Source organism: Anolis sagrei, chromosome 5 (genome assembly GCF_037176765.1).
Source record: "Anolis sagrei isolate rAnoSag1 chromosome 5, rAnoSag1.mat, whole genome shotgun sequence".
In the NCBI taxonomy this organism is placed as follows: domain Eukaryota; kingdom Metazoa; phylum Chordata; class Lepidosauria; order Squamata; family Dactyloidae; genus Anolis; species Anolis sagrei.
The window spans coordinates 186596855-186616722 of record NC_090025.1 but is presented as its reverse complement, the minus strand read 5'-3'; the positions used below and the strand labels follow the sequence as shown (position 1 = coordinate 186616722).

At 42.1% G+C, this 19868-nt stretch overlaps 1 protein-coding gene across 1 annotated transcript in view; it reads right to left on the bottom strand.

The window, feature by feature from the left end:
* The window catches only part of IRAG2 (inositol 1,4,5-triphosphate receptor associated 2), a 75107-nt gene extending 57344 nt beyond the window's left edge, over positions 1-17763 (bottom strand). The window contains exons 1-10 of the mRNA XM_067469311.1: positions 17166-17763; positions 14836-14946; positions 12908-13088; positions 11518-11564; positions 10511-10589; positions 9115-9273; positions 7274-7391; positions 4360-4410; positions 3298-3375; positions 3130-3186 (exon numbers count right to left, since the gene is read on the bottom strand). Coding sequence (XP_067325412.1) covers positions 3130-3186; positions 3298-3375; positions 4360-4410; positions 7274-7391; positions 9115-9273; positions 10511-10589; positions 11518-11564; positions 12908-13088; positions 14836-14946; positions 17166-17763 — 1479 coding nt within the window. The remainder of the gene's footprint in view (positions 1-3129; positions 3187-3297; positions 3376-4359; positions 4411-7273; positions 7392-9114; positions 9274-10510; positions 10590-11517; positions 11565-12907; positions 13089-14835; positions 14947-17165) is intronic.
* Positions 17764-19868: the final 2105 nt, after the last annotated feature.

The window sequence follows — 19868 nt, the reverse complement described above, 5'->3', positions numbered from 1 at the left end:
TCTAGCTGGCCAATTATTATATTCACACCTACCCCAAACAGACAAGAGTTCTTTCTCTCACCCTGGACATTCCACAGATATATAAAGCCAAATTTCCTAGTTTCCATCAGACCTCACAACCTCTGAGGATGCCAAACATAGATGCAGGTGAAACGTCAGGAGATAATGCTTCTGAAACATGGCCATACAGCCCAGAAAACTCACAACAACCCAACTTTATTGAAGTTTATCTTCATTCTAAAATATGGAATTGAGAGATTCACTGTTCCTGAATATGGAAGTTTATTTTGCTCTTAGATCCTCACTAGTAATCAATACAGCCACATGTACAAGGACAGCAAAGGAAAAACAAGCATGACAGAAATGTCAGTTCTCAAAATGGCAACTCAGGTGAATGACTGAGTTGTTATTGCTCTACCTGTGAATATGGTATTCATGGTGTTGATTGTGCTTCCCTCCCCATCCCCAAGTAATTCAAATTAGCCACAGGTTGTTTGGAGCAGGAAGAAGCTATGCAAAACCAGGATCAGCCAGAGCAAAGCAGAAGTTGACAAACAGAAGCATTTTGTTACTGCAAACATCTAGTTTGATCCTATCTAGCTTTGAATATGTTACCCCTGTTTGACAATGCTTCTAACTAGTCGGAGTTTATCCCTTACGAAAAACTACTAAAACAAGTTTCCAAAGATATGAGAAAATAGAGGGGTGTTTCACAAAAGAACTCTCCTTTTTCCTATTAAGACATATTGTGAAAAATTATGCTGTGCATGTTTCAAAGAACCATCACTACTAATGAATGCAGATTGACACCACTTTAACTGCCATGACTTAATGCTATAGAATCTTGGTAGTTGTAGTTTCACAAGGTCTTCAGCCTTCTCCACCAAGAGTATTGCTGCCTCATCAAACTATAACTCCCAGGATTCCATAGCATAGATTGATTTCAAAGTGCATTACTTCTGCATTTTAGATGTACCCTAACCTATCCTGACCAGCAATGTGTAAGTAGGTTGCTGTGAGTTTTCTGGGCTGTATGGCCATATTCCTGAAGCATTCTCTCCTGACGTTTCACCCACATCTATGGCAGGTATCCTCAGAGGTTGTGAGGTTTGCTGGAAATAAGACAAGTGGGGTATATGTATGTGTGTGTGTGTGTGGAATTTCCTGGGTGGGAGAAAGAACTCTTGTCTGTTTGAGGAAAATGTGAAATCTGCAATTGATTGTTGGAGCATGGAAGAAATCAGTTGGTGAGTGTATTACTGAAAATGCAAAGCACGAAGCTGATTGATTGGGCCATGCCCAGGGAGCTAGCTGAGACTGGGAGTCTTGGCAACAGTTACATATTTAGAGTTCAGCTGTGCAGGAGCTTGCACAGAGAAAGAAAGTTCTTGTTTCATGAGCTGCTGGAAGGAGATTTTCCATGTGGATACCTAAAAACCATTTGAATCACTCTCAAAAAGGACATTGTGTGAGTCAATGCAGCTGTTCACATAATTGTATAAATATTACATTACAAAGAGTAAACTACTTGTTCTTTACTGATAATCTGTGTGGAATATTTTCCTTCTCTGGCAAACAATATGTGGACTGGTAAAATGTGAACTACGTGTGATTTTCATTATGCCACATTGATTGCTTTGATTAGCATTGAATAGCCTTGCAACTTCCAAGGGTTAGCTGCTACCAGTGTTTAAAAAAACTCTAAAATCAGGACAGTAAAGAAAGAACAGGGAGCCCCTAGTGGCGCAGTGGGTTAAAGTGCTCAGCTGCTGAACTTGTTGACCAAAAGGTCGCAGGTTCGATTCCGGGGAGTGGCCTGAGCTTCCGCTGTCAGCCCTAGCTTCTGCCAACCTAGCAGTTCGAAAGTATGCAAATGTGAGTAGATCAATAGGTACCACTCCAGCGGGAAGGTAGTGGTGCTCCATGCAGTCATGCCGGCCACATGATCTTGGAGGTATCTACGGACAATGCCGGCTCTTCGGCTTAGAAATAGAGATGAGCACCACACCTCAGAGTCAGACATGACTGGACTTAATGTCAGGGGACAACCTTTACCTAAAGAAAGAACAACACTCAAAAGCAGGGGAATTCCAGACAAAAAACCATCAGGGCCAGCTAATCACCTCCCAACAAAGGATTCTCCCAGGTAAGAAGCAGCCATGCTTTGAAGCTGCAAGTTTATTCAATGCTAAGCAAGGCGATCAATTGCAGGATTCCCACTTGCCTCAAACAGACAAGGGTTCCTTCTCCCACCCTAGATATCATTCCACAGATACATAAATCCATTGTCCTAATAATATAAACCCATTGTCCTAATTCCAACAGACCTCACTACCTCTGCTTGCCATAGATGCAGGCAAAACGTCAGGAGAAAATGCCTCTAGAACATGGCCCTATAGCCCGAAAAAACCCACAAGAACCTACCCACTTGCCTTCTTTCCAACAAACCTCACAACCCCTGAGGATGCCTGGAAACGTCAGAAGAGAATGCTTCTGGAACACAGCGATACAGCCTGGAAAACTCATAGCAACCCACTGATTCCAGTCACGAAAGCCTTCAACAACACAATGTATAAGTGTATTAAGACATTAAGACATCCCACCCAGAGAGAAATTGCATTTCATGTCTTGATTTTGAAAATGTTTCTCATTTCTGCACAACATTTTGGATTTTATGCAAAAATGAGTTTTGTGCAGAAACATTTTGAGCAGAAATGTCCTGAAATAATTAAAAGATGTGCAAAACTTTTAACTAATTTTACCCAACAGGGCAAAAGGAAAATGTTGAAGAGAAGAAACTTTTTGCTGTCCCATATAAACACAAGTAAGGGAAGGTTTGTTTCTCTAATTCTAATGCCAGCACAATAACAACCTTAAGACCATGCTTAAAGCTGCTGAACATAATCAAGGAATAACAATTCCAAGATACTCGTGACAGAACTGATCATAGTAAGAACCTTTTGGGAGACTGCTGCCTTCAAAGATTCTTTTCTCCCAGTGGAATTGCTCCATCTGCCGTTGACAAATAGCCGTGCAGAACATAAGATATACTTGCTCCATTACATGATTGTTTTCAGATTCAGCCAGTTTGCAGCCTATCTCTACAGAAACACCACAATAGCTACTAACCTTAAGTAGGGAAGCGTCTTTGCTCCCCAGCATGCTCTCATACAGATGTACTTGCGTCTAGGAAGGAAGAGCAAACACACTTTAACCGTCCTATTATCTTGATTATGGATACTTGCGAAATATAACCAGCACTTGAAATTTGACTTGAAAATGGTAGAAACAACTTGCCTGCAGCTCAGACATATTTCTGGACAACTCTACAATCTTCCTCTCGAGACCATCTGAATCCAGAGCACTTCTGATATTCTAAATTAAAGCACATGCCATGTGTTACACACAGCAAGATGAAAATATATATTATTTATTTATAGGGTCGGGTTTTAGCACAGCAGGTTAACCACGAGCAGCAATAAATCTTGCCAATTAAAAGGTTGGCAGTTCGAAGCCTCAGTCGGGGGTGAGCACCTGACCTTCAGCCCAGCTCCCTGCCCACCTAGCAGATCGAAAAGAGCTGTGAGTAGATATATACGTGAGGAGGTGTTTTAATGGCACCATAAGGAAATACCAGAAAATTCTGGCGATTCAATCAAAAAGAGGAAGTCTGAATAGGGTTCTTCAGCATGGAGTGATAGTACCCTCCCTTCCCGATGGATGAAATCGAGCACAACCTCCAAGATGCCAAAGATGAGGAATCTGCTCTGAGTCCCCTTCAGGGTGAGAAGGGCAAAATATAAATACTGTAAATAAAAAAATAATAATTTATATTCTGTCCTTCTCACCCCAAAGGGGACTCAGGGCGGATCACAGAACATATATACGGCAACATTCAATGCTGTTATACACAAGACAGGACAGACAACAGTACAGATAGAGGTATATAGGCTTTTCTCATCTTCAGCATCTTGGAGGTTGTGTTCAATACTGGCTATGGGGGGGGGGAGGGTGCTGTCATTCCATCCTCCATGTCTAAGAGCCCTGTTCACAGACTTCCTCCTTTTTTGATTGAATTGTCGCCATTTTCAGGTATTTCCTTATGGTGCCATTAAAATACCTCCCTGCTAAGTAGTACCTATTTCTCTATTTACAGCTGTTTTTGATCTGCTAGATGGGCAGTGAGCTGGGCTGAAGGTTAGGTGCTCACCCTCGACCCAGACTTCGAACTTCCGATCTTTCCATTGGCAAGTTTTACTGCAGCTGGTGGATAACCTGCTGTGCTAAAGCCCGGCCCAAATTTTGCAGGGCTATACAACTAAGCAAAGAGAACACACACACAGCTGATTATATTCTTACCTCTTCTTGTAATGAGGAAATCTTGAGAATGAGAGTCTGGTTGTCTTTTTCCTGGGTGAAGAAAAACAATGTAATGATGGAGGGGGAGTGGACAAGAGATATAACCAGCACATATAGAATTACTGAGAGGCAATACAACAAATGAGAACACAGTGGATTCTATAGGTTTGATTCCAGGACCACAAGCCATGGATGCTAAAGTCCCGTTATGTACAAGGACACAATAAAATAGCAAAATCAAAGTTAGCTTCTTGGAATGTTTTTGAATATTTTGAAGCCATGGATGATTGAATGTGAACACAGGGGGCTGATTGCACTGACTTATTTATTCCTTCAATATGACATCACGTTTCGACCAACCCTTCTAGAGACCAGCATTTAATTTCATGTATTATATTTTATAAACCCTCTGCCTTTTCTAAACCCAGCTTGTACATCTGGCAACTCTTACTCCATGTATTGCTGGAGTTTTACTTGCAGGATCTTGAGCATTACCTTACTCAAGAGGAATGAGAGACCAAATTGCCAATATCCGCTGGATAATGGGGGAAGACAGGGAGTTTCAGAAAAACATCTATTTCTGTTTTATTGACTATTCTAAAGCCTTTGACTGTGTAGATCATAATAAATTGTGGCAAGTTCTTGGTGGGATGGGCATCCCAAGCCACCTTGTCTCTCTCCTGAGGAATCTGTACAAGGACCAAGTAGCAACAGTCAGAACAGACCATGGAACAACAGACTGGTTCAAGATTGGGAAAGGCGTACGGCAAGGCTGCATACTCTCACCCAACCTATTCAACCTGTATGCAGAACACATCATGCGATGTGCGAGGCTTGACAAATGCAAGGCTGGGGTAAAAATTGCTGGAAGAAACATTAACAACTTTAGATATGCAGATGATACCACTTTGATGGCCGAAAGTGAGGAGCAGCTGAGAAGCCTTCTAATCAAGGTGAAAGAAGAAAGCGCAAAAGCTGGGTTGCTGCTAAACATTAAAAAAAACAAGATTATGGCATCAAGAATGATTGATAACTGGAAAATAGAGGGAGAAAATGTGGAGTCAGTGACAAACTTTGTATTTCTAGGCGTGAAGATTACTGCAGACGCAGACTGCAGCCAGGAAATCAGGAGATGCTTACTTCTTGGGAGGAGAGCAATGGCCAATCTCAATAAAATAGTGAAGAGTAGAGACATCAGACTGGCAACGAAGATCTGCCTAGTAAAAGCAATGGTATTCCCCTAGTCACCTGTGGATGTGACAGCTGGACCATAAGGAAAGCTGAGCCTTCCTAATGGTCCACATGCTTTTGAAATGTGGTGTTGGAGGAAAGTTCTGAGAGTGGGTTGTTGTAGGTTTTTTCGGCCTGTATGGCCATGGTCTAAGAGGCATTCTCTCCCAACGTTTTGCCTGAATCTATGGCAAGCATCCTCAGAGGTAGTGAGGTCTTTGGAACTAGGAAAAAGGGTTTATATATCTGTGGAATGACCAGGGTGAGACAAAGGACTCTTGTCTGCTGGAGCTAGGTGTGAATGTTTCAACTGACCACCTTGATTAGCATACAATGGGCTGACTGTGCCTGGAACAAACTTTTGTTGAGAGGTAATTAGATGTCCCTGCCTGCTTCCTCTCTGTAGTTGTGCTGTTGCAATTTTAGAGTTTTTTAAATACTGGTAGCCAGATTTTGTTCATTTTCATGGTTTCCTCCTTTCTGTTGAAATTTCCCACATGCTTGTGGATTTCAATGGCTTCTCTGTCTAGTCTGACATGGTGGTTGTTGGTGTGGTCCAGCATTTCTGTGTTCTCAAATAAAATGCTGTGTCCAGGTTGGTTTATCAGGTGCTCTACTATGGTTGACTTCTCTGGTTGAAGTAGTCTGCAGTGCCTTTCATGTTCCTTGATTCGTGTTTGATTCTGAGAGTGCCTTGGACCACAAGAAGATCCAACCAGTCCATCCTCCAGGAAATAAAGCCCGACTGCTCATTGGAGGGAAGGATATTAGAGGCCAAGATGAAGTATTTTGGCCACTTAATGAAAACACAGGAAAGCTTAGAGAAGACAATTATGCTGGGGAAAATGGAAGGAAAAAGGAAGAGGGGCCGACCAAGGGCAAGATGGATAGATGGCATCCTTGAAGTGACTGGCTTAACCTTGACGGAGCTGGGGGTGGTGACGGCCGACAGAGAACTCTGGCGTGGGCTGGTCCATGAGGTCACAAAGAGTCGGAAGCGACTGAACGAATGACCAACAACAACAACATTTTATAACCCCAGGGACTCTCATACAGTATTAAAAGAACTTTGTTATGCACCTCCCACCGATGAAAAAAAATCAGTACTGAGTTGCTGTGAGTTTTCTGGGTTTTATGGCTATTTTCCAGAAGCATTCTCTCCTGATGTTTCACCCACATCTATGGCAGGTATCTTCAGAGGTTGTGAAGTGTGGGTGAAATGCCAAGAGAGAATGCTTCTGGTACATGGCCATACAGCCTGGAAAACTCACAGCAACCCAGTGATTCTGGCCATGAAAGCCTTCGACAACACAAAATCAGAACCTTTTCTGTATTATGAAAGTCCAGGGGAAAATATCCACATATTCTGAAGCACGTATATTTTATCCACAAAGAGCAGAAACCTTTTTTGTAAAATGGAAGTCATGTTTCATCAGAAACTTGGCAGTGAGCTCTTTCAACAGCACATGTGGTTCTTACAGATTACACTATCTGGATCATAATCAGGTCCAAACCTCTGATTTATATAACAAACATTAGTATATAATTATACTAATTAATTATATAAATATAAAATTAGTATATATTAGTATAACCACTTTGAGTCCCCCCAGGGGTGAGAAAGGTGGTATATAAACACGGTAAATAAATAAATAAATATATGAGAAAGTCTTAGACCACCTACTAGCTGTTTACTTTGGGCTGCCATCTTCAAAGTTTTCTCTTCAGAAGCACTGAGGTTGTTCTTTGCTTCTTCCAATTCCTCTTTTAGAACCTTAATTCGAGAGATAGACTGCTGGAAACTGGAAAGAACCAAAACCACCAAGACTATTATAAGGGACTGTTATAAGGGGCTCCACTTAAATTGCCATGTGGCTGGTGGTTTCCATATCAGTGGGATGGTAAATCAACTCAGATGTCCCTTCCACAATACCCTTATATCCAAGGATCTGATCCCATATTATCATCCCAGGACATGAAGGCAACAGTCTTCTTCTGTTGCCGTTTCTTAGGGAGTAATGATTCACATACATACTGCCAGTAAACCCAAAGACAGGTCGTAGTAATTCACATCATTACCTGTTAGGTCCACCTTGATTTTATCTATTAAGGGCCCCCAAGCTTCCCAAGTACATCTTATTACCTAAGACCTTGGGGACTTCATGAGCATGTACAGTCTTCATTAGAAGACAACAAATGACTAGGCACACCCAAGGAATCAAACTCAACCAAAATAAACACATATTTGTGGATTTGATCATTCATAGCTTTGATTAAAATCTTCTATCTAGGAATATCTAGGTCCTCCAGTGTATCTATATGATCAGCTGCCTTGCTGGAGGATCTAGAGATCTCTAAAGAGGACACCTCTCTAGAAATCTCTTGGCTCCCCAATTCTTTGGTTGGTTTGCAGTTGACCATAGAGAGAGACAGGCTGGAAAACTTAGAAATTCATAGAAAGATGTTCTCTCAGAATAAAAGGAATATTGTGTTCAAATCTGGACACCACAATTGAAGAGACATATTGACAAGCTGGAATGTGTTCAGAGGAGGGTGACTAATGATCAAGGGTCTGGAGAACATACCCTATGAGAGGTGGCTCAAAGAACTGGGCATGTTTAGCCTGAAGGAGAGAAGGCTGAGAGGAAACATGATAGCCATGTATAAATATGTGAGAGGAAGTCATAGGGAGGAGGGAGCAAGCTTGTTTTTGGCTGTCCTGGAGACTAGGACGCAATGGAAGAATGGCTTCAAACTACAAGAAATGAGATTCCACCTGAATGTTAGGAAGAACCTCCTCACTGTGAGAGCCGTTTAGCAGTGGAACTCTCTGCCCTGGAGGGTGGTGGAGGCTCCTTCTTTGGAGGCTTTTAAACAGAGGCTGGATGGCCATCTATCAAGGGTGCTTTGAATGCGGTTTTCCTGCTTCTTGGCAGAAAGGGGTTGGACTGGATGGCCCATGAGGTCTCTTCCAATTCTAGGATTCTATGATTCTGTACAAATGCTCTAAATAAATAAATAAATAAATAAATAAAATGGAGATCAAACCCAAAACATAGCTATCCGTGGCTATTGGACACAATGGATTCATGCATTTTTTTCAGGTTTTTATATTTCTTGTAGAGACATGTGTCCTTCCAAATTGTTCTTCAATTGCAACTCTCAGGAAGCCTTGCTAATGTAGCCAAACATGAGTAACAGGTTGTTAATTGCACATCTCTGGATGGATTGCTATCCACTTTGAAGGTTGTTTGGGTTTTGTACTGCTAAAATGAAATATTTGGAGGAGACAGCATTCACACATTGACTATTCCTATGTGTTTGCGCACGCATGAACATACACATACAAAGTGCCTGATCTCTCTATCTGTTTGTCAGTCTATCTCAAAATAAGATGTCAGAGCTCAAGATTTCAGTTTTCAACCAAATCTAGATGGTTACTGAAAGCTATATGCTCTAGAATTAAGAACTATGAAGTCTGTCACTCAATACTGCTAAACTTAACTTAAATTCAATATGTTCCACCTTTTTATCTGGTTGCGGAGCTCCCCGGTTTCTTCCATTAGTCTGTTGTTGGTCTCTTCCATGGCATCCAAGGACCGCTTCAACTGGCCATTCTCCTCTTGAAGCTTCTGGTTGTTGAACTGCAGATCTGCTATGCAAGTGATCAAGTCAGATGTTTCCCTGGGTATTCAAGGAAGAGAAGGCACGTTTCAGGCATATTTTCATTAACTGTCTACTGAAGTGTTCCCAACCTTATTTTGACCAGGGATGACTTGACCAGGGACCACTTTGACCAGAGACCGCTCGCCAACATTAGTACCAAAAGAGTTACAAATCTGTTTTTGGTCAACTTTAGATTCGGCTTGGTTATTTGGGGTGTTTATTCAGAATATTGCATTGGATAGAACACATCAGATCTAGTTTCCGATGTGTTATCCAGTTGTTGGCATTGGCTGGCCCACAGAAAACCATATTTAATAAGCCTTGGCACTATAAGAGGGTTTCATGAAACCAGTTGTTCCCGATGTAGACCATATTTTAGTTCTGGTGGACCACTGGTGGTCCATGGACCACAGGTTGGGAACCACTGGTCTACTGGATATACAGTACTATGAACTAGACTGCCATTTTGATTGCTAGTTCAACTGCCATTTCCCCTTTATCCATATTTTCAATGGTGCAAAGTCAACTGTAGGAACAACAGCTAATTCCAATGAATACATTTGACCACCCAAATCTTCCCTATGTGTCCCTTCTACCTTTTTCTTGCCAATGTTCTTCCATGAGTATCATGCCCTCCTATACCTGCAATCCCCAAATTCCAGATGATACACCTGTTGTGTCCACTGTACAAACACCTTTTCTACATCCCATTCCTTGACATCTGTATTCCTCTTATATGTTGAGCAACTGCCCTTCCAACTTTGTCAGGACTGACAAAGGTCAACCGATGGGTTTCCATGGTTAAGAAGGGATTCACACCTGACACAAAGTTTGTGTACACAGAATTATCTGAAAGCAAAGATGTCACTGTCTCAGCCACCCATGTGGATAATTTCTAAATTTTGAGTGTTTTGGATGTTTTAATTCCACATAAAGGATACTCAACCTGTATGTGACTAATTCTGAAAGCTTCCCAACAGATCTACTTATGGAAGTGACCTGACAGCATCTTGAAGAAGCTGCCTTTTAAAAAACCGAATCGCTATTTTGGTGATGCAATGAATGTATCTCCATTTGCCACACAGTGTAAGGACCAATACACATGCAAATCAATAAGAAACACACACACACACAAAAAACATAACACGAAACTGTTTCAATTGGAGGAGTTGTTTGTTTTCTTTTTTTGTGTGTAGGCTTTTTGTTACACAGTGTTTGTCACTGCACTTGATATCAGAAAACAAAGGGTGCTTACAGGTCTCCTCTGGACACGTCTCCACCAAGTGCCTCTAGGCTTCCAGAAGTTACATTCATTCTCATAGGAGTCCTTCGAGCTGCAAATAAGGTACAAATCACAGAACGGATTTATACAAAGTATTTCGATGTCTTCCTAGGTATCTTTGTCCAGTCCACATGACTGAGCCACTTCAATGTCTGGCCTACCCCCAATCTTTAACAGTTCTCCTGAGAATATGTCCCTTCATGCCCAGGGTAATTTCAAAACTAAACTCAGAATATTCTTTTGTATTAATTTGTTTGTGTTCTTTTTTCCCGTGTAAGGAACGACTTGAGAAACTGCAACCTCTGAGGATGCTTGCCATAGATGCAGGCGAAACATCAGGAGAGAATGCTTCTAGAACATGGCCACATAGCCTGAAAAACCTACAACAACCCAAACTGCAAGTCACTTCTGGTGTGAGAGAATTGACCATCTGCGAGGATGTTGTCCAGGAGATGCCTGGATGTTTTGATGTTTTACCATCCTTGTGGGAGGCTTCTCTCATGTGCCCGCATGGGGAGCTGGAGCTGACAGAGGGAGCTCATCCACATTCTCCCCAGATTCGAACCTGCGACCTGACGGTCTTCAGTCCTGCTGGCACAAGGGTTTTAACCGGGGGGCTCCTCTAGTGCTATTAATAAAACACTTTCATCCCAGGGTTGTTGTAGGTTTTTTCGGGCTATATGGCCACTTTCATCCCATACCCTGAGGCCTTTCCACATTACACTATTATAATACCATGAAACTATTTTAACTGCCATAGTTCCATCCAATGGGATCCTGGGATTTACTTTTAAGGAAGGCATGCCTCTAATTCTCAGCCCTGTTACTTAGATGTATTTACTTTTTGATTTTGCTATAGAACACCAAGTAAGGGACTGACCCTGGAGGTTTTACAAGTGAAGCATATGCTCCACTTTGTGATCCCTGGCTCAAAGTTTATCTCCTAGTATGTCTTCCATAGCACATAATAAGCATCATACCTCCTGGAAGGCCTTCTGTGATTGGCTCTATCATCACGGTTTCTTCTCTGGGTGATGTTGTGGGAGAGAAAGAAAAGGGATTTGATGTTAATGTGTCCAGAACATAGACTTAAATAGAACACAGACTTAAATTCAACTGTTTGTCTTTGGAAAAGCAGATGCATTTCATTGATTAGCACCACTGTTGACTAACAAAGTTCCCACTGATTCAATGGATTGCCTCTGGTTGAGATTAAGAACTCAATCTAGGCCAAGTAGCAGCAACTGTGGAAGGCAAGAGACCATGAGGGGTCTACATCACTTTGAACCTACTCTTACAAAACATCCTCTAAATTTTGCTCCAAATGTTTTGGGTTTTTCCCCCTTTGCATTGGCTTTCATATTCTGACCCCCTCCTCTCCCTGCTACAGAGTGAACTGAATACAACCTACTTTTGCCCTTGAATTCTGTTTTCAGCAATTGAATTAAGATGAAGACAAAAGTGGACTGTAGGAGGAGGAAAAAGAAACTGGGACACTTCAAAAACAGCTGGATAAGTGAGATGAAACAGGATTGAACCAGACTGTTGCCACCAATTTGGGATAGTTGGAAGGTATGCTAGTGGAGGTGGTGAAATTATAACCTTCTACATGATGCTGAGCATCTTTCATGATGATTGATTGATGCTGATGGCTCCTGGAGTCAAAAATGTTTGAGGAGCACATAGGTCCTTCAACTTTCCTTCATGCTCTCTCTAAGGCCCTCACTTTACTCCAGTTACAATCATGGTTAAAAATGAAAATTACATGCATCACCCAGGAAAATATTCAAAGAGAGAGGGAGGGAGAGAGACTAGATAATAGGTTACAACATGAAACATGCTACAAATAAAGAAAGCTAAGAAACTGGGTTGTTGTAGGTTTTTTCGGATGTTTGACTTGTGTATATGGCCATGGTCTAGAGGCATTCTCTCCTGACGTTTCGCCTGCATCTATGGCAAGCATCCTCAGAGGTAGTGAGGTCTGTTGGAACTAGGAAAAAGGGTTTATATATCTGTGGAATGACCAGGGTGAGACAAAGGACTCTTGTCTGCTGGAGCTAGGTGTGAATGTTTCAATTGACCACCTTGATACACACACACACACACACACTTTTTCCTAGTTCCAACAGACCTCACTGCCTCTGAGGATGCTTGCCATAGATGCAGGCGAAACGTCAGGAGAGAATGCCTCTAGACCATGGCCATATAGCCTGAAAAAACCTACAACAACCCAGTGATTCTGGCCATGAAAGCCTTCGACAATACAAAGCTAAGAGAGTTGCATCTCATAGGACAGATGGTAGAAGCATCTAAGGTGTGTACCAGAGCTACTCATAGTGACTGAGAGAGAAAGCAGAATGTCTTAGCTACCCATTCCGTCGACAGTCCTCAATCCATTCCTTCATAATGGCATGGTAGGTTTCCAAGTCCATGGAAATGTCCTTTTGATCAGGATCAAGCATGTTACATAGCTCTTCTAGGCCGCTGTCTTCCGAGCCCCGGCTTGTTGTGTACCGCAGGAAGTCAACTAGTTTGGAAACGGGCACTTTGCCTAAGAAATGCAGTGACAATTCACACAAGTCAAACCAGCTGGGAATGGCATTTTAAGGCTCAGAAAGAATAAGTACGGCCTACTTATGGAGATGCTGTACAGCAAGAGTGGGAAAAGTGAAGAAGAAGTAATCCTTAAGTTGCTTCTGGTGGAAATGACCCACTCTTCTTGGAGGGCATTTGGGTGGGAATTTATTATTTTCAAATACAGCCCTCAAAGATCTCCTAGGGAGTTAATGTGGCCTCCCACCCACTGACGATTGCCCACCCTTGCTGTATAAATAATATATTATGTCAAACCGGTTAAACCTTTAAGAACAGATAACATACATGGGAAAATATTTTAGCTATATATTATTTACTTATTTTAAAAGGTAAACAAATCTGAATATTTCAAAGTGGTGTCCAACAACAAGATATCCACACTTGCGGATTTGATTATCCACAGATTTGATTAAAACCTTCTCTCTATTAATCTTTAGACCCTCCAGTGTAATTCTAAAGTCAGCTTTCTCTGATCATGCTAGAAGATGTTGAGATTTCTAGAAAGAACATCTACCTAGGAATCCCTGGGCCCTCGAATGAGATTATGTGGTCAGCTCCTAGCACAAGTTGATCACAGACCCATGCTCAAAGATCTAGAGCATTGGGTTGTTGTAGGTTTTTTCAGGCTATATGGCCATGTTCTAGAGGCATTTCTCCTGACGTTTCGCCTGCATCTATGGCAAGCATCCTCAGAGGTAGTGAGGTCCAACAGACCTCATTATGTCTGACGATGCTTGCCATAGATGCAGGCGAAATGTCAGGAGAAATGCCTCTAGAACATGGCTATATAGCCCGAAAAAACCTACAATAACCCAGTGATTCCGGCAATATCTAGAGCATTGATTCTCAACCTGTGGGCCCCCAAATGTTTTGGCTTTCAACTCCCAGAAATCCTAACAGCTGGTAAACCAGCTGGGATTTCTGAGAGTTGCATGCCAAAAACACCTGGAGACCCACAGGTTGAGAACCACTGACCTAGAATGTCCTGGACAGATGTTCTTTCAGGTTAAAGAAATATACAGCTATTTCTTTATTCACAGGAGTCTTGTGTCCCTAACTCCAGTAAATGCAGAGGGCTGATTGTACAATATAGATAAAGTATATGAAATCTAATCTAATTATAATTCTAAAAGTATCCATTGGAATAGATAATAGTTTGAGCTACATCAGAGAAAGCTTACAAAAGCAATACTAAGAAATACTAGAGTATGCCTAAAACCAGAAGCAGAAATAGTCCACATAGTGGGCTTCATATGCCCAGTGGTCAGCAGTAGGACATTATTTGAAGACTTGAGGTGCATATCCACTGTAGACTTAGTACAATTTGATACCACTTTAACTGCCATGGCTCAATGCAGTTACAGTTTTTAAAGGCCTTTAGTCTTCTCTACCAAAAGTATGCTGGTGCCTCACCAAACTACACCTCCCAGAGTTCCATGGCTTTCATAGAATCATAGAATCAAAGAGTTGGAAGAGACCTCATGGGGCATCCAATCCAACCCCCTGACAAGAAGCAGGAATATTGCATTCAAATCACCCCTGACAGATGGCCATCCAGCCTCTGTTTAGCCATGTTTAGCTTTGAGCCACGCCAGTTGTTTAGTTTTCAGGTGTCAGAGTCAATACAAATGCAAAGTATGAAGTGGCTCTTGGTCTCTCTTTTTAAAGTTTCTAACTACTACAGGAGATACTCTTTTAAAAACCTCTTCTTTCCACGTCACATGCAGAGAACATGGTTGTCAGTAGGTCTTCTTCACAGATCAGGCTTACGTCAGCGTCTTCATCATGTCCGGCCTCTGTTGACAGTTTCCATCCTACAATGAGAAAGGACATGGGTAGGTGGGTGGCTTTCCTTCCATACTTTGAAGAATTGCTACCAAGGTGACTTGCAGTCAGGACACATCATCATCAGGTCTTGTACACTGCATGTACTAGAGATGAAACAGAAGTTGCAACCACTCCAAACAAGTTATTTTTGGTTTAAATCTGGACTACATCATAGAATCCTAGAGTTGGAAGAGACCTCATTGGCCATCCAGTCCAACCCCCTGCCAAGAAGCAGGAAAATTGCATTCAAAGCATCCCCAACAGATGGCCATCCAGCCTCTGTTTAAAAGCCTCTGAAGAAGGAGCCTCCATCACACTCTGGGGCAGAGAGTTCCACTGCTGAACAGCGCTCACAGTCAGGAAGTTCTTCCTCATGTTCTGATGGAATCTCCTTTCAATAGGAGAATACTGTCTAGATTGAGGGAAGTCATGCTACCCATCTCCTGGAATACTGTGTCCAGTTCTAGGCCCCACAAATAAAAAAAGCACCACAAACTGGAAATGTCCAAAGAACATTGACCAAAATGATAAGTCTGGAAGCCAAGCTCCTAAGGAGTGGCTGGGGTGCTGCTGGGTATGTTTAGCTTGGAGAAGAAAAGGTTAAGAAGGGGGCATGATAGTCATGTTTAAATATGGGAAAGATGTCATGTTGAAGATGAAGCAGATTTCTTTTCTGTTGCTCCAAAGACTAGGACAAGGAGCAGTGGATAAATGGTAAATGCCAGGAAAAGAGATAGGAAGAACTTTTAGCTGCTTTGGGTGCCTTGTTTGGCTGTGGGCTCAATACGTAACATCTCAGAATGATGGACTCTCCTTTGGAGACATTTCAGCAGATGTTTGAAGTGTTGGAAATGCAACAACTATTAAGACTGAAGAGTGAAGAATGCCTTGAAGTGGGCAAGAGTAATAAGGTTCGATAGTTTCAGTGATCTGAAGAGCTCTCCCTCAATGTCTACCTATCCTGATCCTTTTGTAATGTAAATTGATATTTTTAGGGGTGTTTTCTCAAACTCTTCTCCTTCACACGAGTCCTCTCTTGACTTCCAAGATATGGATACAGTAGAGTCTTGCTGATCCAACCTTCGCTCATCCAACATTCTGTATTATCCAATGCAGTCTCCCTCCTGCCCAGATCCACAGCTGTTTCAATACATTATGATGTTTTGGTTCTAAATTCATAGAATCATAGAATCATAGAGTTGGAAGAGTCCTCATGGGCCATCCAGTCCAACCCCCCTGCCAAGAAGCAGGAAGATTGCATTCAAAGCACCCCTGACAGATGGCCATCCAGCCTCTGTATAAAAGCCTCCAAAGAAGGAGCCTCCACCACACTCCGGGGCAGAGAGTTCCACTGCTGAACAGCTCTCACAGTCAGGAAGTTCTTCCTAATGTTCAGGTGGAATCTCCTTTCCTGTCGTTTGAAGTCATTGTTCCATTGCGTCCTAGTCTCCAGGACAGCCAAAAACAAGCTCCCTCCCTCTTCCCTATGACTTCCTCTCACATATTTATACATGGCTATCATGTTCCATGTCCTAGTCTCCAGTCTCCATAAATACAGTAATTACTACACAACGTTACTGTGTATTGAACTGCTTTTTCTGTTGTTTTTTTGTAAAACATGATGTTTTGGTGTTTGGTGCTTGATTTGTAAAATCATAATGTAATTTGACGTTTAATAGGCTTTTCCTTAATCCCTCCTTATTATCCAACATTTTTGCTTATCCAATATTCTGCCGGCTCGTTTATGTTGGATAAGCAAGACTCTACTCTAGCTTAAGTAACTTTTCTATCTTAGAATGGAGGTCATACAATAAAGATTAGGTTTTTTCTATAAGTCATTGGAGTATTTGCTCCTTAAATGAAGATCTCAAAACAATGACTATACTCTCAACAAGATGGTTATCTCCCTGTTCTTTGTGTATGGAAGAGGTCTAGATGGCCCTTGCAGTTTATTCCTGGTCTACACTTCTATGACCCAAGACAGCATGACAGCTCACCTCTGAGGATGCTTGCCATAGATGCAGGCGAAACGTCAGGAGAAATGCCTCTAGAACATGGCCATATAGCCCGAAAAAACCCACAAGAACTGAACATGACAGCTGGTTGCCAGGAAAAGCCCAGTTCAACTGCCACAGAAGACTTCTAACTGACCTCTATCTTCCTACAGCCAATACATCCTTGAGTGAGAATTGCATGGTGAGCTTACCTTTGCTCTTACCCAAAGATGCCCTTTTGCTGACAGGAGACTGGAACACTGGTAGATCAGACTTTGCTTCCTGGTTAGACAAGTCAGGACTGGACGTCAAAAAGGCACATTTCTGTTCTGCGCTGCTCATGCCACACAACTGGGCAGAGGCTGGCCCCTCCTGTCTGAACAGATACGGTGAGCAACTCCCCATTTCTCCGATTAGGAGCCATGACTTGCGGGTCTTTTCTTTATTTTTATTGACTGTAAAAGTCTGTGAGCGGATATCAGAGACCCGTCTGTGAGTTGGTGTCACCATGGGTGGGAATGTAGGAGAGATGTCGTTGTCAGTGAAAGGGCTTAACAAATAGGTGTTGTTGCCTGTCATGTTGCTATCGCTGTCACTACTCTTCAAGGTCCTTTTCTTCAAGATCTCCTCCAGGTTTTTCTTCACGTTGCCCTGTGGGCTGTCAAAGTTCTTGGACTGGAACTTTGGGATCTGTAGAGCAGGGTTTGAGGTCTGGTCCATCATGTTAATAGCTTGGAGCTTCCGGCAAAGACTGTCCACTGGGTGATGGTGACGTTTTTTGGCATGGCTTTCGGAGGACCTCTTGCCCATGCTGTTTGGAAATTAGCTAGACAGAGAAGGTGGGCTAATTCAGGTACTTTATCACATAAGACAGGTAAGCAAGCATTCCCCATCCCACTGCATTTCCACTACCAACTGTGGTACAACAGATCCTTTCTACTTCTGCAACCAGAAATATGACATCTAGGAGCATGGTTGTCCTCCCTCTCCCAAACTCCTCCCTCAATATTCCCAAGTTGGCTGTTTTCCCTTCTAATCACCCCTCAACATCTAATCACCCCTCAACAAAAGATTGCTCCAGGCACTGTCAGGCCATCAAATACTAATCAAGGTGGTCAATTGAAACATTCACCCCTAGCTCCAGCAGACAAGAGTCCTTTGTCCCACCCTGGTCATTCCGAAGATATATAAACCCCTCTTTCCTAGTTCCAACAGACCTCACTACCTCTGAGGATGTTTGCCATAGATGCAGGCAAAATGTCAGGAGAGAATGCCTCTAGACCATGGCCATATAGCCCGAAAAAACCTACAACAACCCACTGTTTTCCCTTTATTATCTATATCTATAATATAATGTAAGAATCTGCACACACATACATCTTTGCCTTTTGAAATTGCACAATTGCACTGAAATAAAAATAATTAGTGCAGGAAGGTAAGGTTACAAGGATATTTGGAAGCATGATCATGAGACTACAACATAGAAAATTATCTCAATTGTGCTACCAAAGAGAGATACAACACTGAAGGTGCTCAAGGAAGCATGCATCCTTTATCTATGCTATAGTAACTGTGTGGGAATAAGAACAAAAGAATTAATAATCAATAGATTAAATAGAATTATCAGTGACCATCCAATAGTGATGAGACACAGAAGAAATGCCCTCTAATACAGTGTTTCTCAACCTGGGGGTCGGGACCCCGGGGGGGGGGGGTCGCGAGGGATTGCCAGAGGGGTCACCAAAGACCATTAGAAAATAACAGTATTTTCTGCTGGTCATGGGGGTTCTGTGTGGGAAGTTTGGTCCAATTCTATCATTGGTGGGGTTCAGAATGCTCTTTGATTGTAGGTGAACTATAAATCCCAGCAACTACAGCTCTGAAATGTCAAGGTCTTTTTCCCTTAAATTCTACCAGTGTGAACATTTGGGCATATTGAGTATTTGTGCTAGGTTTGGTCCAGAGTTATCATTGTTGAAGTCCATAGTGATCTCTAGATGTAGGTGAATGATAACTCCAAAACTGAATATCAATGCCCATCAAATCCTTCCAGTATTTTCTGTTGGTCATGGGAGTTCTGTGTGCCAAGTTTGGTTCAATTCCATTGTTGGTCGAGTAAAGAATGCTCTTTGATTGTAGATGAAATATAAATCCTTGCAACTACAACTCTCAAATGACAAAATCAATCCACACCCAACCCCACCAGTATTCAAATTTGGGCGTATTGGGTATTTGTGCCAAATTTCATCCAGTGAATGAAAGTACATCCTGCATATCAGATATTTACATTATGATTCATAAGAGTAGTAACATTACAGTTATGAAGTAGCAACGAAAATAATTTTATGGTTGGGAGTCACCACAACATGAGGAACTGTATTAAGGGGTCGCGGCATTAAGAAGGTTGAGAACCACTGCTCTAATAGATCTCAATTCTTGTGCAGGTCAGGCATATATAAGACGAGTGCTTCCACAAGTATTGAGATCCATTTTTTAAAATTTTATCACCAAAAACTTGCATTCAGTCTGGACATATATTGGCAGCCAGTGAACTTCTTTCAAAGCTGATGTTATATATCTTAGAATCATAGAATCATAGAATCAAAGAGTTGGAAGAGACCTCATGGGCCATCCAGTCCAACCCCCTGCCAAGAAGCAGGAATATTGCATTCAAATCACCCCTGACAAATGGCCATCCAGCCTCTGTTTAAAAGCTTCCAAAGAAGGAGCCTCCACCACACTCTGGGGCAGAGAGTTCCACTGCTGAACGGCTCTCACAGTCAGGAAGTTCTTCCTCATGTTCAGATGGAATCTCCTCTCTTGTAGTTTGAAGCCATTGTTCCGCGTCCTAGTCTCCAAGGAAGCAGAAAACAAGCTTGCTCCCTCCTCCCTGTGGCTTCCTTAACAGCATTCAA